At 32.7% G+C, this 17,205-nt stretch overlaps 1 protein-coding gene across 1 annotated transcript in view; it reads left to right on the forward strand.

Annotated features, from left to right (window-relative positions):
* AGPS (alkylglycerone phosphate synthase) overlaps window positions 1-17,205 on the forward strand; it is a 122,801-nt gene that overhangs the window by 57,747 nt on the left and 47,849 nt on the right. The window contains exon 11 of the mRNA XM_019739330.2: window positions 12,101-12,228. Within this exon, the coding sequence (XP_019594889.2) occupies window positions 12,101-12,228 (128 nt within the window). The remainder of the gene's footprint in view (window positions 1-12,100; window positions 12,229-17,205) is intronic.

A 17,205-nucleotide genomic window follows, 5' to 3' on the forward strand; every position in this document is an offset into this window, starting at 1 on the left:
GTTGATTCACATGTCTTTTAAAACTTATGTTTGTCTTTTATGTTTTTACTACTTAAGTAGTATCCTTCGCTTGGCTACTTGATGCTGGGTAGATTAGTGTGTAGGTCTTCATTTTATCCAATATATTTAATTCCTATACCAATCAGAAAAATAAAACAAAAAAACCCAAACACCTTTCTCTCTTGCAAACTTACGGAGGCACTGTGGATTGTATGGTTCAAATGAACATGGGCTTCTTTTTTTAATTCTTAGAATGGTAGCGAGGGATACTCCTTACATTCAGAAAATTAACAAGTGTTTCTCAATTAACAGAGGAATACATTACTAATTTCAGAAGGTAGAACAAAGTGAAAAAAAAAAGATTTTTGAAACATTTAGCTATGTGCATGGATAAAAAAGTAGTTACATAATTAACTAGGGTGTTAGGGCATAAATTTTAACCTTTAACACTAACATCAAGGAGGAAAGAAAGTGGCAAACTATGTCTTTTAGTGACATGCCAGAGGTCGTCACCACTGAGTTTTGACCAGTGGGATAGCTTAGATCTTGATTTCCATGATAACCAGTGACAAACCTTTGTTAAGATAATTGCCCCATTTTACTCTCTTATTCCTTTTCTGATCAGTATACTCTTCTATGGAAAACCAGAACAGTTTTAAAGAGAAAAATAATATGTTAAATTCCTTTAAATAATATAGTTCTTCCATAAATATTATTCTGGAACTTTCTGTACTATTGCATTATCTAACAGTTAACTGAAAGTGAAAATACAACTTTTTGCCATCAAATTGAATAACAATTAAAACTGATAATTATCGATTATACTGATGATATATATAGTTGGAGCCAACCCGATAAATATAAATTATCTTTTCAAGTAAACACATCAAACATTTTATCCCATTGATTAGAATTTGAAAAATTCTGGTTGCCGAGTCCTGTGCTGGCACACTCAGGACACAGGAAATAACAGACCATGATAATACAGTATGATCAATTCCACGATAGAGACAAACACAGGAGTAATACAGACAAAGGTCACATTCATACATACTTAAGAAGTCTTCCCGAGAGAGGCCATACCTCAAGTAGTTCTTAAAGGTTGATAAGGACAAAATAATTCCTGACACAGTTGAGGGAATGAGGTGGGGGGAGAGTTGCCCTGCAGAGAGAACTGCATGTGGGCAGGCTTAGAAGTGAGAAAGAGCCATGTCTGTTTCATGAAGCTGCCAGTTTTCAGTATAATGGGAACATAAGATTTAATTGTAGGCTGGAGTGGGCAGCAGAATGGTAAGAGTGGTTGGAGACATAATATCATAATATGGTTTTTTATGCCTTTTAAAATAGTTTGAATTTAATCTAAAAGACTGCACTACTTCCCTCAATAGTAAATTATTGAATAAATGTAAGAAAGGCAAACTCATTATAATAAAGTAAGCAAAGAAATATGTATGAAAATATGTTCTAGGGTAAATTACTATATTTAAACGAGATTTTATTATAAATATACAAGCAGAATGATATAATGATTTAAGAGCATGAAACTGAAGAGCATGAACCGTAAAATCTTTCAGATCTGGATTTCAGTCCTGTTTTCACCACTTATAATTCTGTGACTTAGTGTAAATTAGGTAATTCTCTTTGCCCAATGTCCTCAGATATAAAATGGAGATAATAAAAGTATCCATATTCATAAACTTTTTGTGAGGACAATGAGATTATGCTAAGAAGTTTATAAGCATGTAGTAAGTACTTAACAAATGTTAAATTTGTCACTATTGTTGTGACTTTATTATTTTGGCATTAATGATTTTTACAAGTGTATTTATGGTTCCTAATCCCCCATTTCTGTATGTGATATAGAGTTATCTTAATATAAGTCAGGAGACAGCATAATTGAGAAAGTCAATTTTTGTGAAATATTCTTTTGTAAACTGTATTTTTATCTGCTATGTGAACTATCTAAATAATAACCTCCTGCCTTAAATGTGAATCATAAAACTTTCTCTTCAGTTTTAACAATACTTTGTTTTGCTGTAGTTAAATCATTTGAGGGCAATTTGACTGCATTATCATTAAAAATCCTGTTTTCCCTACTAAGTTTCACATGTGATTAACCACATTAGGTTTAATGTTTTTGTCTTGTTTTGTAATGTTTTTGTCTTGTTTTGTGTTATGAATTTTCATATTTTTTTCAACAAGCAGCTTCTCATTTTAGATTCTGTAACATGATCAGTATAATAAAATTGCAATAAATAGCCAAAGGATTTGAAAGGCTTTGAATTTTTTCCTATGTATGGAATTTACTAGTAACTTATAATGATTTGCTCTTTTATTTGAAAAATGGTTGAAAGTACAGTTCTTTTTGTAATCTATGACCCAACCTTTAGCCTTTGCTCTAGAATGAAATAGTAGATGAAATGCTTACTATCAGTTCTTTTGTGTAGTTTTACTAGTCATCTTTTGGTTAAATAAATCTCATCCTTTAGTAGATTCTTTAGAAGAGGCACATTTGTGTATCCCATGAGTTCTGGAATGTTCTAAACTGTTTTCCTATGGCCTGATACTTGCAGGACAGCTTGCGTGGATATATTATAATATCCTTGGGTCACACTTTCCTTCCTGGTTTTTTGAAAATGGTGCTCCACTGTTGTTTTGATTTTATATGTTGTTTTAAAGAAATCTGATGCCAGTTCTCTGGCCTTTTTAGCATGCTTCCTCTTTTTGCTTGGTGACCCTGAGGATTTTTTTCTTTATTGTTCAAATTTACTTCTTTACAACTCAGAGTTTATTGTCCTGGGTCATTTTGCTATGGTACCCAGTGAACCCTTTCTATGTGTATATTCAGGTCTTCTTTTATTGTTCTTTTTTTTTTTAATTGTGTTAAATATTTGGTTTTTTGACCATTGTTTTGATTTTTCTTCCTCAGGGACAGCAATTTTACATGTGTGACTTCCTTTGCTTGTTTTTCATGTCAACTATTTTTTTCTCTGACCTTTATCTCAACTTCTTTTTTAATTTCATTTTCAGTTTTTTGGTTGTTTTCTTGCTTTTCTTCAATGCCCTTTGTTAAGTTTTCATTTGAATCTATAAGGTATGATCAAACAATATGGTGAATGTTTAAATTAAAAAGAAATTATTACAGTAAAATACAAATTGCCATTAATTCCCCTCAAAATACTCCCCTTCTCTTAGAACATACTTATCGCATCATTCTTGCCTCTTTCTGAAGCAGTTCTGGAAGTCCTCTTTCGTGAATGTTTTTAGTTGCGCTGTCATGGCTGCCTTGATGTCCTGAATCTATTCAAAACATTTACCTTTCATGGTGATTTTAACTTTGGGGAAGAGCCAGAAGTCGCATGGGCCCAGATCCCATGAATAAGGTGGATGAGAACACACCATAATGTTTTTATTTGACAGAAATTGCTGTACCAGATGTGATGTGTGACATGGAGCGTTGTTATGATGGAGGATGATTTACAGCACACTTAAAACACACCTTCTTTCAACCATAGCTAACACGCAACTGACTGCATCGAACAAGTTGAAACTTGGCACACACTGTCACTAAGGTTCGACACGCTGCTTCCTGTATTGAAGATCCTTGTCTTTTGGTCAGAGGGCACTCAGCAGCAGCATTCACCATATTTTGTGATCACAAAAGGCTCTGTATCATCCATCGCATCTGGTATAGCAATTTCTGTCAAATAAAAACATTACGGTGTGTCCTTATCCACCTTATTCACCAGATCAAGTACTGTGCAATTTCTGGCTCTTCTTCAAAGTCAAAATGACCATGAAAGGTAAACATTTAATCTTTTCATATCATCCTGGCAGCCATAACAATGCAAGTAAAGACACTCATAAAAGAGGACTTCCAGAACTGCTTCAGAAAGTGGCAAGCACCATGGGATAATGTGTTCGAAGCGAAGGGGGAGTATTTATACGGGGTTAATGTCAACGTGTCTTTTACTGTAATAATTTTTTTTTTTTAACTTAAACATTCACTGTATTGTTTGATCTTTCTTGTATTTTCTGTTCTTATTTGGATACCTTATAACTTAAGCTTCATTTTTTATGTTTCTATTGTTGTTGTTGCTGTTCTATTTCTTACCTGAGTTTGGTCATCTCTTATTTCCTCTTGTTTTTTGTCCATTTATGTTTTTAGTGTTTATATTTCTGATTCAGGTATTTTTTCATATCCCCAAATGCTTGTTTGACATTATTTAATTCAATTTGAAATATGTTACAGTTTTTTTCAGGATCGTGGTTGGTTTTAGGGGAGACTTTTCACCCACAGAAAAGCTTTTATTTATATTTTCCGACTTTTTGCAGTAGTTTTTATGGATTTGGTCTGCTTTTTTCTGTTCCTGTTTATTACTTGGAAAGGGTTCCTAGTTTGAAAGTGTTCTTTTCTGTCATTTCTACCCTCTTTTGTGCTATTTGTTTTATGGATAGTGGTGGTTTTGGTAGGAGAAGGCATGGCATGTCTTGTTTCTCTTTCATTTCTGTGGGATCTGTAATTTCCCTCTCTTATTCTTCCCCTTCCCTGCCTTGTCTCCCAGGACTACCCAGGACTACACTTCTCTAAATATCATGCTCCCTGAAGATGCTCCCCTTGCTTCTCCAGGGCTGCCATTTCTGGTTCCTCCCATTTTCAAACCCTTCCTCATAGCCAAGGCTATGGATTACCAAGACTTGTACAATATTTTGCCATTTCTGTTACACTTTTGCTTCCAGGGTTGATTTTGTCTGTCATTCCTCCAAGTCTTCTGCTACTCTCTACTCTTTCTTATGGAATTGTTTTAAGTCTCCCCTCACTCACTCTCTGCCCTTACAAGCTTGCAGCAGCTGGAAGGCTATAGAAAGTCTATTGGAATTTTTTCTTTTTATCTCTACTTACATGTAATTGGAAGGTCGTAGTGTTTTTTTTTGTGTGTGTGTATGTTTTTTTTCCTGAGTAATACTGAAGGTTTAGGTGCTTTGTGGCTTTGTTTTCCTTATTGTTGGTTTTTATTTTTATTTTTTATTTTTTGGAAAAGTAGAGGGAGGAGAAAGATTCAGATTCCAATGACAGCCATTCTTCTCAGTCCTGAAGTCACCTGAAAATATATTTTTAAATTAATGAAAGATTTGATTTACTTCAAGCAAATCCTTTAATTACTATGAATAACCAAGGTCACAAAGCAGCTCAGAAAGAAATACTTGCATTTTATATTAAATAGCAATTGAAGCTTTTACTTTTCTTGAGAACAAACATTATATTTGAAACTTATAAACCAGAAAATTCTTAAATTTATTGTAACAGATTTTTATTAAAACAACAAAAATAGTAAATGACATATTAGCCTCTGTGATGTCTTACTGCTAATGGAGTTACTTGTAAAAACTTATATAAAATGGATATAAAATATTGGTATCATGTACATATAAACAAGTGATAAGTAATCTAAATGTTTTACGTTACTCCACTGACATAATATTTTCAAAGCAAAAGAATCAATAAATATTAACATAGTAAAATTCAACACGAACCTTTTGATGAAGTGAATTCATCAAATTTGTGATTGGCTTAATTTGAATATATCTTAACGGAAGTTGCCCTCTGTCAATCTGCATTTGGGACCCGGATGGATTTTAGTTTCACAGTGGGACCTCCCTGCAGAACTCATAGCTGGATAGTTGTTCTTGGTTATTTCATTAACTTTGCAATAATGCAGGGTCTAATTTAACTATTTTTTATTTTTTTTAACATCACTTATAGTGTTATGCTGTGGTTTACCACTTTAAAGTACCTACTATACAAATGAGGAATATAGGTATACAGAAATTTAAGATATGGTCGCTTCTTACTGGTATGTTGGAATTTTTATGTAAATAAATTAGAATTTTAAAGAAAGTCTGCTAATGTAAAAGTATATATATGTGTGTATATATATATTCTTTAATTAACATTTTGAATAGGTAATTACATGTACACAATTAAAATATGTACAAATATGTACAAAATTCAAAAGGTGCTGAAGGATACACAGGGGAACATCTGCCTCCCATCCCTGTCGTTCAGGCGTCTCCCTTGACCAGAGTAAACACTATTGCTATATATAAGCATATACTGACTGTATATATTTTTAAAAACACAAATGGGAGTTTGCTGTTCTTTTCTTTATACTTAATTTCATAAAGCTTTCACCATAACATTACATTTAGAGCCCTTCATTCTTTTTGACAGCTATCCGATATTCCTTTCCTTGAATGTGCTTGTATTTAACCAGGCGCTCATTGATTAATTGGCATTTAAATGGTTTCTAATTTTTCTTTATATTTAGATTGGATTATATTATATGCTATAATTCAAAGAAATGTTTTCACATGGCTGTATTTTCAGATGCAAGAAAACATTTCATAAAAAGCTGGGAACTTAAAATCAAGGATTATCTTGACCTCTTTTCCTTAATAAATTTCAATCTGGTGACTTTTAAGTTTGAGCAAGTATTTATTAAAGTTTTCTGTAGTTTGTGGGCAGATTAGAGTAAATAGAAAAGACGATTCGTGTCTTTAGGAATTTATGGCTGACAAATTTCAGTTTATTTATAGAAACAACTTTCAGTTGAGGTGTTAATTCCAAGACTGCCAGGAACTTCTAAAAATGTTGAAAAGGGTAGAAAGAATTACAGATAAGCTTATTGTCGCTGCCCGTATAGTGTTAGGAAAATCAGCAACTTTAAAAATTAAAGTTATACTACTGTCTCGGTAAGACAGATTAAGTGTGATAGATAATTCTGTGCTAGCAGATGAGGAGACAGCATCATACTAATAGTTTACCTGTCAGCCATTTGCCTTTTTTTCTGGCAAGGGTTTAGAAAGTCTTTTAGACTCTTTTCTGTAGTCTAAGATATCTATTTCTAAAAATTTCCCTATTGGTAAATGTATGGCTGATATTTAAGAAAGTAACTCTGAAGTTTCCTTTGTAATTTATTCTGAGAATTAAATAACTTATAATGGTTATTCCTATTTTTTAGCAGCTTTATTAAGATATAGTTCATACACCATAAAATTCACATATTTAAAGTGTATCCCTTAGAATAGTTCATGAGGTTAGTGTTTGAGATTTCTTCCTGAGCCTAGGCAGGGTCCTCCCCACTGGTTTTTCTTTTTTCTTTTTCCCCTAGTTTTATTGAGAAATAATTGATATGCATCATTGTATAAGTTTAAAGTGTATAGCATCATGGTTTGATTTACATGTTGTGTAAAATGATTACCACAAATAGGTTTAGTTACCATCCATCATCTCATGTAGATACAATAAAAGGAAAAGAAAACATTTTCTCCTTGTGATGAGAATTCTTAGGATTTACTCTCTTACAGCTTTCCTATACATATACCATACAGCAGTGCTACGTATAGTCATTATGTACATTACATTCCTGGTACTTATTTATCTTGTAACTGCAAGTTTGTACTTTTTGAGCACCTCTCTCTAAACCCTCCTCCCCCAACTTCCTACCTCTTGTAACCACAATCTGATTTCTTTTTCTGTGGGGTTGGTGTGTTTTTATTGTTTTTGATTTGTTTGTTTGTTTGTTTTTATTAGATTGACATATAAGTGAGATCATACAGTATTTGACTTTCTCTGTCTTATTTCACTTAACGTAATGCCTTCCAGGTCCATCCAAGTTGTTAAAAAAGGTAGGATTTCCTCGTTTTTTTATGGCTGAATAATATTCCATTGTGTGTGTGTGTGTATGTGTGTGTGTGTACACAAATACACATATACATATATACCACAACTTCTTTATTCACTCATCTATTGATGGACACTTAGGTTGCTTCCATGTCTTGGCTGTTGTAAATAATGCTGCTATGAACATGGGATACAGATATCTTTTCGAATTAGTGTTTTCATTTCCTTTAGATATATTCCCAAAAATTAAATTGCTGGATCATATGGTAGTTCTATTTTTAATTTTTTGAGGAACCTCCATACGTTTTCCATAGTGGCTACAACAATTTGCTATCCCACTAACGGTGCACAAGGACTCCCTTTTTTCCACATCCGCCCCAGCATTTGCTATTTCTTGTCTTTCTGATTATAGCCATTCTAACAAGTATGAGGTGACATCTCCTTGTAGTTTTAATTTGTTTTGTTGTAGTGATTAGCGATGTTGAGCATCTTTGATGTACTTGTTGGCCGTTCATATATCTTCCTTGGAAAAATGTCTGTTCAGGTTGTTTGCCCATTTTTTTCTTCTTTTTTTGCTATTAAGTTGTATGAGTTCTTCATATATTTTAGATATTAACCCCTTATCAGATATGTGGTTTGCAAATACTTTTTCCCATTCTGTAGGTTGTCTTTTCACGTTATTGATGGTTTCTTTTGCTGTGCAGAAACTTTTCAGTTTGATATAGTCCCATTTGTTTATTTTGATTTTGTTGTTTATGCTTTAGGTGTGAGTTCCAAAAAATAATTGCCATGATTCACGTCAAGGAGGTTTTTTCCTATATTTTCTTTTACGAGTTTAATGTTTTTGGTCTGACATTTAAGTCTTTATTTATTTAGTCTTTAAGTCTTTATGTATTAAGTCTTTATTCAATTTTTGTGAGTGGTATAAGATAGGGGTCAAGTTTCATTCTTTTAACATATGAATATCCAGTTTTCCCAGCACTATTTATTAAAGAGACTGTTCTTCATTGAATATTCTTGGCTTGTCAAGTACTAGTTGACTGTATATACTTGGGGTTATTTCTGGGCTCTTGATTCTCTTCCACTGGTCTATTTGTTTTAATGCCAGTACTGTACTATTTTGATTACTATAGCTTTATAATATAGCTTGCAATCAGGAAGTGTGACGCCTTCAGCTCAGGATTTCTTTGGCTGTTCAGGGTCTTTTATGGTTCTCACCACCATAAATTTTAGGAGTGTTTTTTTCTATTTCTCTGAAAAATGCCATTGGAATCTTGGTAGGGATTGCATTGAATCTATAGATAGCTTTTACTAGTATTGACATTTTTACATTATTAATTTTCCCATCCAAGAACATGGGATAGCTTTCTATTTACTGTATTTGTGTCTTCTTGATTTATCAGTGTTTTGTAGTTTTCAGAGTAGAGATCTTTCACCACCTTGGTTAAATTTATTCCTAAGTATTTTATTGTTTTTGATGCTGTTGTAAAATGGGATCAATTTATTTCTTTTTCAGAAAATTCATAAATTGTGTATAAAAGTGCTACTGATTTTGTATGTTAATTTTGTGTCTTATAACTTCACTGAATTCATTGACTAGTCCTAACAGTTTTTTGGTTGAGTCTTTAGGATTTTTTTTAATATAAAAATCATATCATCTTCAAATAGACAGTTTTATTTCTTCCTTTCCAATTTCAATGACTTTTTGTTTTTTCCTTGTCTGATTGCTCTAACTAGGACTTCCAATGTCCCCACTGTTTCTATGCAGGCAAACTAGCTGGCCTATAGTTTTACATACATCTCTAATAAATTTATGATCTCCCAATGGCCTTTTACCACATTCTTTGTTATTTTAGAGTGTATTCTTAGGCTTGAACTTTTCCGTGCTCTGTTGCAAATAATTTCTTTTGGAAAGAGATAAGAGCTGTTTTATGGCTTGTTTCTCAGACAAAAATCTCTGAGCCATGCTCTGGAGGTAGGAGTGGGGACAATGGCATGCTTTTCTCTGAGGGCACTCCTGCTTTAGAAGCTGATTGCTAGGAGGAAGGAGGAAGGAAAGTAGGTCTTCTCGATTGGCTTGTTCTGACAAGATACCAGCCCTATACCAGCCAGCATTAGGGCAGTGTGGCCCCAGTATTAGTGCACACTCAAAGTAGAGACTCTGTCCCACCAGTTAAGGCTGGGTGCAGGAGGTGAGCCCCCCACCACCTTTTGGCTGCACTCACCTGAAACTTAACCTCAGTCAAAGGTAGCTAAGGGCCAACCAAGTATTACATGAAATAGGATCAAAGTTTTTTCTGAAATGAAGAAAGTCTTCATGTATACATCCAAGAAAAAATAAAACACATGTCCACACAAAAACTTGTACACATATATTCATAGTAACATTATTCATAGCAGCCTAAAAGTGTTAACCTGTGGAACTTTCAGCCCCATCCCCTGACCTCTAAGGAGGGGAGAGGGGCTGGGTGTTGAATTTATCCCAATGGCCGTGGTTTATTTGATCATGCCTATGTAATGAAACCTCCATAAAAATCCCAAAATGTGGGTTTCGGAGAACTTCCTGGTTGGTGAACACATGGAAATGCTGAGAAGGTATGGTGTCTGGAGAGGGCATGAAAACTCTGACCTCTTCCCCCATACTTTGCCCTATACAACTCTTCCATCTGGCTATTTTTGAGTTGGATCCTTTTATGATAAACTGGTAATCTAGTAAAAAAAAAAAAGTAGAAATCCAAATGTCCATCAACTGATGAATGGTTAAGCAATCATGAGTTATACCATAAAATAGAACAATATTCAGCAATTAAAAAAGAATGAAGTACGTAATACATACTATATAACATGGATGAACCTTGAAAACATTTTCGAAGTGAAAGAAGCCAATCACAACAGACTGTATTTTAAGATTCTATTTATATGCAATGTACAGAATAGGCAAATTTATAGAGACAGAAAATAGATTGGTGGTTGTCCAGGGCTGAGGTGTGTGGAGAAGGGAATGGGGAATGACTGTTTCATGGATATAGGGTTTCTTTTTGTGGGTGATGAAAATGTTCTAAACTTAGACTGTAGTGATAGTTGCATATATCTGTGAATATACTAAAAACCATTGAATTTTATACTTTAAGTGGGTGAATTTCATGGTCTGTGAATTATATCTCAAAAAAGATACTAAAATAAAAGAGAAAGTCTAGTTGCTTTAGTTATCTTTTAAAATGTACAAGATATATCTATTTTTTATTCAAATATTAATTGGGCCAAATTTGCAGAACTTTTGTGATTTTGCACGTCACAATAGGGTCATATTTGATATCTCAGTATGAAATTATTTGTGTATGTAATGAACATTTTGTGATCTAATGTAAGTTGCTTTTTATGGACTCAGTAGTTTTTAATCTTGTATTATATATTGACATTTTATCTTAGGTATATTATAAATTTATTGGAAACTTTGATTTTTGTGATACTTTTCATTTATTTCTAGTGTTGTAATTAAGTTCTACAATTTCAAAGATTGCCCTCTGTGTTCTTTTTTTTAATGATTCTCAGAAAGTTTACTAATGGTATTAATTTCTACCATGTGTACATCAGAAACCAATTTGAAAAGCTTGGCTTATGAATACAATTGTTTTTAACCACATCTCTTCAAATATTTTTAGCATCGATATTTAATATTTAGATCATACAATTATATTGAACTTGTTTTCTTCCTCTTTGATTTGTCCCCCACTGCTCCACGTAATAAAGAAAAGAATATTTGTTTCCTTGGTAGTCCTCTTGTGCTGTATGTTTATAACTTTTGTCTCTGAAATATCTGTTTTCTTGTTTCTTACAAGGGTATCTCAGTATTGCCTTTGTCTTTGTATGAATTCCTAAGGCAAAAGGCAAGGTGTAAATAAATAGCCCCTCGATTTCTTCTGTCATCTTAAGTTTTCATGGGAGTTAGGTTCTTTTTGCCCCAATAAATTGTTCTTACAGTAAAAATAGGCAAATATCAAAACATACTTTTGTCTGAATGCATATGAGATATAAAAACCTGTTGCTTTTCAAATATTTATTTTTCTTTTAATAAGTTGTAATATTTTTAAAACTATTTTTTCTTGGAGAAAAGTTACCTTAAAAATGTTTAAAAAATATATATATATATACATGTGTGTGTGTATATATATATATACACATATACACATATAACTAAGAAAAATGTGGTCTAAAAACTTTTTTTAGAAATTACAAAATTTGTTTAGCTGTTTTTCTAGAAAAGCTTGGGTAGCCATTATTCCCAAACAGAATATATTAAATAGATTTAAATATGAACAATAGAATACATTAATTGAATAAATAGCTACAGTAGATTTAAATATGATTTAGAAAATTGGCATGTGACATATTGGATTATTCCCCCTTCTTTTTCAGGAACTCTTGGTGTGATAACAGAAGCTACAATAAAAATCAGACCAATCCCTGAATACCAAAAGTATGGCTCAGTAGCTTTCCCTAATTTTGAACAAGGAGTAGCCTGTTTAAGGGAAATTGCAAAACAGGTAAAAAACAAAAACAAAAACAAAAAAACCCACCCATATATATTTACATTTCTTAAATTCTACTGCATAATTGATTTTGGTATGTCACATATAATCTTCATATTTAGTTGTGTTATATTTGTGGTTTTTATCCAGCCCTATATGAAAAGGTAATGTTGTAAAATCATTCCTTCAAGTGCAGTTGCTATTTCTTTCAGTAATTATACACCTATTTCTTGGTTTAAAGAGTGCTGTACAATTGTAAGCCAAGGTAAGATACGTATTTGGGTCGATGGCTTCCAATGACTCTGCCTTTTATTGAATGTTTTCTTAAGTTTTTTGGGGGTAATATATTTTGTGATTAATTGAAGTAATATTTATTTTTCTTAAATTAAGACATTTATTGAAATTAATGGCTGAATATCAGTGTCCCCAAAATTAGAAATTACATATAGGTAATCAAACTTTATCAGTTCTTAGAATGTGCTGCTACTATGCCCTACTTTGTTTTATAATATTACTGAAGCTATAGCTTAAATTAAGTAATATAGTATAGCATAATATAATATATTTAGCTATAAGCTAAAATGAATTCCCATTTTCTCTTCCCTACTTAAAAAAAGGGATATGTTAATATTATCAAGGGTTTTTAGAAGAATAGATAATGCCAGGTAATTTTATTTCTGTATTTAGTTCTGTGTATCAGTGTGGAAATTTTTTCATTTCTTTAGGCATTTGCTTCATTGTTTAAACTACAGTGGTTTGTGAAAAAGAAATCCTTATTTCAACATTTCCCCGCAGGGAGGGAGTTAAGAGACTATACTGCAGCCTCTTCTTGCTTTCTCCAAACTCCTGGAGTTTGTACTTCCCATCAGCTACCCTATACTAGATGAGAATCGTGAGCGCACAGGAGCTTTCTGATGTGACCCATGTAGATCAGCTTCAGTCTGTCAGTGCAGAGGGAGGATCTGCTAAGGCAAAGGAATTCTGTCCAGCTAGTACTCCATGTTCAGTGGGTGCTTTGTAAGGTACTGAAATGGAAATTGGTAAACAGTCCTATCTTCCCACCATCCTAAGAGAACCATTATTAATGTTTTAAAGAAATTTAAAATAGGCACAAAAAAAATGTTATATTTCCCCACGTATTTATTTATCATTTCCTGTGCTCTTTATCTCATACGCTCACTTTTGCTTTCTGAGACATTCATTCTTTCTGACAGTTGGCACTTTTAGGAAGTCCAGCTATGTGATCACCGAATCTAACAGTTTACAAGGATAGTTTTTATCATTTTCAAGTAGCTTCAGTTACGTATCAGTTAGATTGTTTCTCCTATCAAGACTTAGCTGTAGGCCCTTTAATCTTAATTGTTTTACTCCTGGGTGAGTGCGGGGAGAGTTTAAGAAGAAGTATAGTCCTGGAATGAACAGTTTGAATTTGTGGCAGGTTACTTTGGTGGAGTTAAAGTAGAAGTAAATGTTAACAGTTGGAATCCTTACATAAAAGAGCTTCTAATTCACAAGAACTTTGGGGATATTGTATTGTGGTTAGGAAGTTGTGATATAGTAAGTATTATGCTATGTTTGCTAAAATAATGAGATGGCAACAGTATTTAAAAGCAGGATGATTGAGTAAAGGAGGAATGGAGACAAGTTTTAGGAGTGAATATCTGAGCACTGGGCAGGAAAGCACAAGTGTGTTCTGACATATGTTGCTAAACCCTTTGCTCATTTAAATGCCAAGAAAAGTAACTTCAAATTTAAGATATTCTAAGTATTAAGAAATAAAAGAACTACTTGCAGAGCTTTATGATTTATGCCTAGAAAAATGGGAAGCTAGGTTTTTTTTGGTTTATTTTTTAAGAAAATAACCATAAGTTCACCAATTAAAAATCAAAACGAAACCAAACATTTTTCATGACTAGATTATATTTTCTTGTTAACTTAAAATATTCCTTAATGAGTGATTTTTTTTATTCCAGTATTTTTACTTTGTATTGTAATTTATTCTTTGTGTTAAGTACTTTTATTTTTATTTACTTTTTACCTTTGTCAAACTTGACTATTCCCCACCCAAAAAGGTTTGTTATTAAAGATATAGTTCAGATTATGTCTCTTGTTCAAGTTTTGAATGACAACTTTTTAATTGACCATTATTGCCTCCATTTTTGTATAGCAAAATAAACATGAATGCCCAATTAAGTTTTAAAACGTAATTATAGAATTTATAAAAGTAGTCTGATTTGTATGTATTTTCAACAAAAGGTCTTAATGAGGTCACATTCAGTCTGTGTTGGCCAATTCTACCCCTGCACAGTATCTCTACTCTGTAGAAAAAAGACTTAATAATTTGTTTAAAAGTGTTATATGATCTTTGGAGTACAGATAAACATATTTAATGCATTACTGAGTGCTCCATCTGCTTTTCCACATTGCAAATACATCTAAATGTATTTTAGGTTTCATTAATGAGAAATAATGCACAAATGTATCAAAATCTTAAATTTATAATTTTATGGCAGTGAAAATGTTGGATTTAAACATAAATAGTTGGTACAATTTGATGTAGTTTTTGTCACAGATGAATATGCCCTGATAGAAAGTAATAGAGAAGAATTGTGAAATTTTCCTTCATCCTTGAATAAATCAGTAAACATTGCCCTTTTGTTTGCTTTAAAAAATTATTTAGATAGTTACACAATTACCATAATCTAAATTCACTACAAAAATTATGTTGAATTACCTTGGAATAAATAAAGGTGATGATTGCTAGAAAGTGCCACCCTGTGGTTAAAAAGCAGATCAAAAAGAAAGCTTATTTTTAATCTATAGCTTTAAAAATTTGATTCTTTGTATTTAATAATAGACAATTTTTAGAGATAAGTACCATGCAACTAAAAAGCTTGTCTTAGTTGAAGCTGATTAAAAAGCCTAGATAGATATTTTAAATCAGTAAACATTGCCCTTATGAATGAAACAGTTGAGATATCTCACTATTTGGGGAACCTATTAATATTATAATGCACATGGAGAGAGGTATTAATATTTACCTTCTCTGGAAATGAGTAAATGCTAGCATTATGGTTTAGGGACATTCACATACTAATTTATAGAATGTACAAATCTTACATGTATAGAATGGTACTGTATGTGCTGCCTTGCTTCATAACAGAATTCTCCGGCAGGAAAATTGAGGAAATTACCAAGTTTTGGCACTAGTCATTGTTCAATTTGCGATTCAGATTTTCATCTGATAGCAGAGGAATTAAGATCCATTAAAATAGACGACAGTACATACTTTATGATTGTGCCAAATTCCTGATTGAATAATGAGTTGGCTGCTTGTAATTCCTCACTGTCATTTCATAGCACTTCCATTTTTGCAGTATTTTCAGACTCAAGTTGCTTTAGAAATGGGAAACTGTATTTTGGATGAGTACCTTTTGGAAAGGAGCATCTGTGATTGTTCACAAATAGCAGCGTGGGCTCTGTGTTTATTTTCATCACTGTTCTTGCTGAAGGGAATAAATTGAACAACCTTATGCTGGCTGCAGCAGGATTCTGCTAAGGTCTCTCCTCTGATCTTTGTCCATGTGAGGAATTACCCTCTTTCAGTACTTCACTACCTTGTGAAGAGCTAGAAAGGAAGATTTAGTGGAAGATTAATGTGATTCTATCTCATAAGTGGCAGTCCAGTATAATCTCCAGCTTTACTCAGTAGATGGGTAAGTGATTTTTAAGACTTTCTCAGACAAAACATTTGAGATCTTGCTTCCCAGCATGTCAGTTTGACTCAAATAAAATCTTGCAAAAATTGAAAAAAAATAAACTTTCTCAGAAAGTAGATTTCCTACTGTAGCCGCTCAAGACGGAAAAAATTGTGTTTTTTAGTCAGAATGTCAGATATATTTTATTTTTCTCTTATAATCGGTTGTTTGTTTTCAAATGACTTGACAGGAGAGCTGAGTGTTGAAATGAGCTCAAAAGCAATTTTTGAAGTTTGAGTTTTTTCCTCCCCCCAGTAAAACTTAGGGCTTATGCCCAATGGTATTCAGAGAGGAACATTTGTTCCATTAACAAGATACAGTGACCGTATGTGTGGCATAAATTAGTATGCGTTACTCTGAAAACTGTCTTTCTCAGTATCAGAACTAGGTTTTTAGAATTATAGATTAAAAGGCAGCTTTGTCTCTCACTACCTTTGGACAAGGGGTGGCCCTTTCTATACATACCACCACTTTCATTTTAAACAATTTTAAACTGATAGGGTGTTTTTTTCTAGTGAGTGTAGACGATAATTTGGGAAGAAATACATAGTTCATGTCTGACACCTCAGAATGTTACATCTCAATTTTGAATCGTTCTGTTTTCAACTTGATTTATCCTGGAGGGGTTCAAATAAATTGAAAGAAGTTAAAACATTTAAAACTTTTCTTATATTCAACAGTAATTCTTGGAAATAATTTATTACATATGGAAAGTGGAATTGTTATTTTAAATTGTTTTTTTGGAAAAAAATTGTATTTTTCTCCCTCTGAAGCAGAGAATAACCTAGCTAAATGTTTGATCAATTGGATTCTTTCTTGTGTGACCCAGCAAAATGTATTAAACTTACGGACAGTTATGACATACTCTTGACCAGGAGCTACTTAGAACAAGTCATTACACCTTTACTAAACTGAAAATGCAAAATTATGACTAGGACACTCAGTGTGTTTGTCATTATCTCTTGGGTCTTCCCTTAATATAAGAGGAGGGAAATATCTACCTATAATATATATAATTTCATTCTTTACAACCAAGAGATAAATTTCTTGTTAAAAAGAGGTCTTGTTTACAATGTAGACTCCTCACTGCAAGCCATTATGTCATTTCCAGTAGGACTAACCAGTTGTATCAATAGCCTTAAATATAGTATGATTTATAGTATCAATTCTGATTTATTAGTTACTGGAAGAATTAATTCTGTCTACATTTTTAGTTTTTATATCTAGAAATTTT

Source organism: Rhinolophus sinicus, linkage group LG01 (assembly GCF_036562045.2).
Source record: "Rhinolophus sinicus isolate RSC01 linkage group LG01, ASM3656204v1, whole genome shotgun sequence".
Classification (NCBI taxonomy): domain Eukaryota; kingdom Metazoa; phylum Chordata; class Mammalia; order Chiroptera; family Rhinolophidae; genus Rhinolophus; species Rhinolophus sinicus.